General features: G+C 42.2%; 1 protein-coding gene across 1 annotated transcript; it reads left to right on the forward strand.

The window, feature by feature from the left end:
• Positions 1–5: 5 nt before the first annotated feature.
• On the forward strand, positions 6–3,070 carry LOC103522378 (the record flags this gene model as incomplete). The annotated part of the gene is made up of 4 exons (XM_008487477.2): positions 6–65; positions 826–970; positions 1,716–1,889; positions 2,856–3,070. Coding segments are annotated over 4 exons (594 nt in total), but the record flags the coding sequence as incomplete, so codon positions are not given.
• Between the last annotated feature and the right edge of the window lie 6 nt (positions 3,071–3,076).

Here is a 3,076-nt window from a genome sequence, read left to right on the forward strand (position 1 = left end):
TTATTGCCGCGAGTCGGAGGCGGTCGCGTAAGCTGGATACGCTACAGGCGCACCATAACGGCAAGGTTAGTAAGCTTGATGGGAGCTTGGGGTGCTTTTGGAACTTGCTAAATGATGAACTTAAGGGTGGGTTTCACCAACCTTCTTTTCAGCTCCTAACAGCCTGTTAGCTTAACAGGTTAAGCTAAACCCTGCCTATACAAATCAAATGAAACTTAACAGGTTGTTAGCTTAACAGGCCTTTTAGGAGCTGAAAAAATATTGGTGAAATCCACCGTAAGGGTATCTAATATGTATTCGTATACAGAATTTTACGCTTTCCCTACCAGGATCAGGACAGGTAGGGATTCACAACCTGCTCTGCTGAGATCATCAGAGCAGAAAGATTTTTGTAGTGTATAAATCTAAAAGTTCAATTATTTGAATAATTTTACTGACAGCCAGTTTTTCATTGAAGGAAATGTACTAGTATGTGTACACTTTGCGAAAAGAACCTAGGGTTGTCTTGAAATTTTGCTTTCCCCTGAAATAGTTAGGGTGAAGGATTGAGATGGGGATAATCGTTAGTAAAACTGCCTTTCGGTATTTCCAACCCAAATGAACCACTCTTAAGGTTGGAGCTTGAAACCAGTTTTGGTGTAATAAGAACACCCCCTATGTAGGTAATTTCGTCTGCCAAATCTCTCTATGAGTTCTGCCTAGTTTTGCTTTGAACCTTCCTTTCTTGGGCGGGGCCATCTGCCAAAATTTTCCCTCTGCCAAAGTGGGCGGGACCTTCTGCCAAATTTCTCTCCTCTGCAAAAGTGTCCCTCTGGTGTTTTCCAGGTGGGCATCCCCGTTTGCTGTCCAACGTCCAGCCCAGGACCCCTCTCGTCGCTTGCTACTCTAAACGCTTACAACACCCATAAAGACTGGGACCAAATGTCCATGTACAGTAATCGATCGAGAATGTATCACATAGAGCGACCAGGTAAAACTCCAAACCCTCTTAATCATCTCTTCAACGTTTGACACAGTTAACGTATGATGCACAGTTGGCCGGTATGCGTAATGGTAATGAATCAAGTGCTTTTACCTTTCTTGGATGCTTTTAGCATCCTTATTTTTGACAAATGCTTTGATTACGTGTGTTTAAACTTGGAGGGCCAGCCTAGTCAGCTTGGCGCGTCTGCCTTGTAAGCGCTAGGCCGCCGGTTCAATTTCGGCCCGGGGTGGATGCTTCCTTTTACGCATACCAGTCAACGTATTTTAAGCCTCCTCACACAAATGTCACTAATGCACAATCCATCAATATGTATTGTATTATAGAAAATTCCCTTGTTTATCAGGGAAACTAAAATTTGTATTAAAAATGGCTTCCAAATATCGCTACGCCATCGTCATGAGTTTTTCTCCAAACGACCTGGCATATTTTCCTCTGTGTTAATGCTTCTCTGCTACAGCTTTAATGCTTTTCCCGTCACCATTTGTAGCATTTGAAAAATCGCACAAATTGCACTTTATAATCAAAACTAGCACATTTTTTTTTTTTAACTCCTATAGCTATTTTACCCCATACTAAATTGGGTATAAATGGACATATTAGGAGTAAGTAAGAGCATATCATTCCATTCTACTTCAAAATTTCGCTATCATCACAACTTTTTTTTTAAATTTTCGCTATCACACGGCTTTCCATCACCCTTCACGCTTCTCCCCTCTGCACCCCCCTAAAGGTTCCGTGGCCGCATGTAACCTCGACGATCTGCACTCGCACCTATCGCACTTTAGTTCTAAACCGCAGAAGAAGCGCTCTCTAGCGGACGGCCAATCACAGAACAGCTTCTCCAACGCGAGCACCCGTTTCCATAGCAACGCTTTCGCTTCCGGCCTCATCAGTTCGCGACCAGGTTTGTATTTTTGGCAACTCGATTTTTTTCCTTCTCATTTTATTTTTGTTTATGTACAATGTACAGGTTACTTGTTACTGTAATTACCTACAAATTATTATTGTTTATCCTTCTACCACCTGTTAAAAACCGCCACGCATAACAATTGTATCACCCTATATATGTTTTTTGGAAAAAAAAAAAATAAATAAAAAATACATATTAACTTCTGGACTACAGTCATCAAATACAATTTTGAGCTTCATCAATAGAGCAAATGAATGAAAAACCTTAAAAGAAATGAAAAGTAGACACGGAGTATTTTTTTTCTTCTCCTTCTTCTTCTTCTTCTTTTTCTTCTTCTTCTTCTTCTTCTTAAAAAAAGGTGAGTAGTGTTCCACCGCCGCGCCGATTTTATTTCGTAGCAATTGAACAACTGCTACATTAGACCCATGTGGTCTGTGTCGTAGCATGATCGGCGGATCGGCGAGAGTATTCAAATACTTTGCTTCGCACACAAATATTTCGTAAGAAAAGGTACTTAAAGCCCCTTTGAATAGTCATTATCATTACTCATACCTAAACACTCATTATGAGTTAACTTATTTCATCTATTAGAAATTAGATTATCTGTAAGATTATAGATTATCTGTAATTACTGCATGGAATGCTGGTATTATACAGAATGGCGGTAACATGTACATTATTCGCCAAAGAAATTACAGGAAATGGGGAACTCCTTCGGGAGAACCCTTCGACCAAAAGATTTATTGATCAGCGGCTTTTTTGTAGTCCTTCATTACACCTTTAGTGTGTTAGTGAAAGAGTTCAATCATTGACTTTCGCAGGTCTGTGTCGTAGCATGATCGGCGGATCGGCGAGAGTATTCAAATACTTTGCTTCGCACACAAATATTTCGTAAGAAAAGGTACTTTGAATAGTCATTATCATTACTCATACCTAAACACTCTCTCTTCCCTTCCACAGAGCTCCGACAGTCCCGTCAATCTCTGGCCGCCGCCTCCGACCGAATGTCCCGCCTAAGCTACCAGCCAGGGCCCGGCGGTCCAGGCGGTCCCCAAAGCGCCATGCCCACCGGTGCTAGACGCCAGCGGACCCGATCACGCACACGGGAGGGCGCTTCTCGCCCGGGCAGCCGATATAGCATAGCGGGCTCTACGCATACGCTCAATAACTACTGCGGCGGA

The sequence above is a fragment of the Diaphorina citri genome, unplaced genomic scaffold, assembly GCF_000475195.1.
Source record: "Diaphorina citri unplaced genomic scaffold, Diaci psyllid genome assembly version 1.1 scaffold8157, whole genome shotgun sequence".
Lineage (NCBI taxonomy): Eukaryota > Metazoa > Arthropoda > Insecta > Hemiptera > Psyllidae > Diaphorina > Diaphorina citri.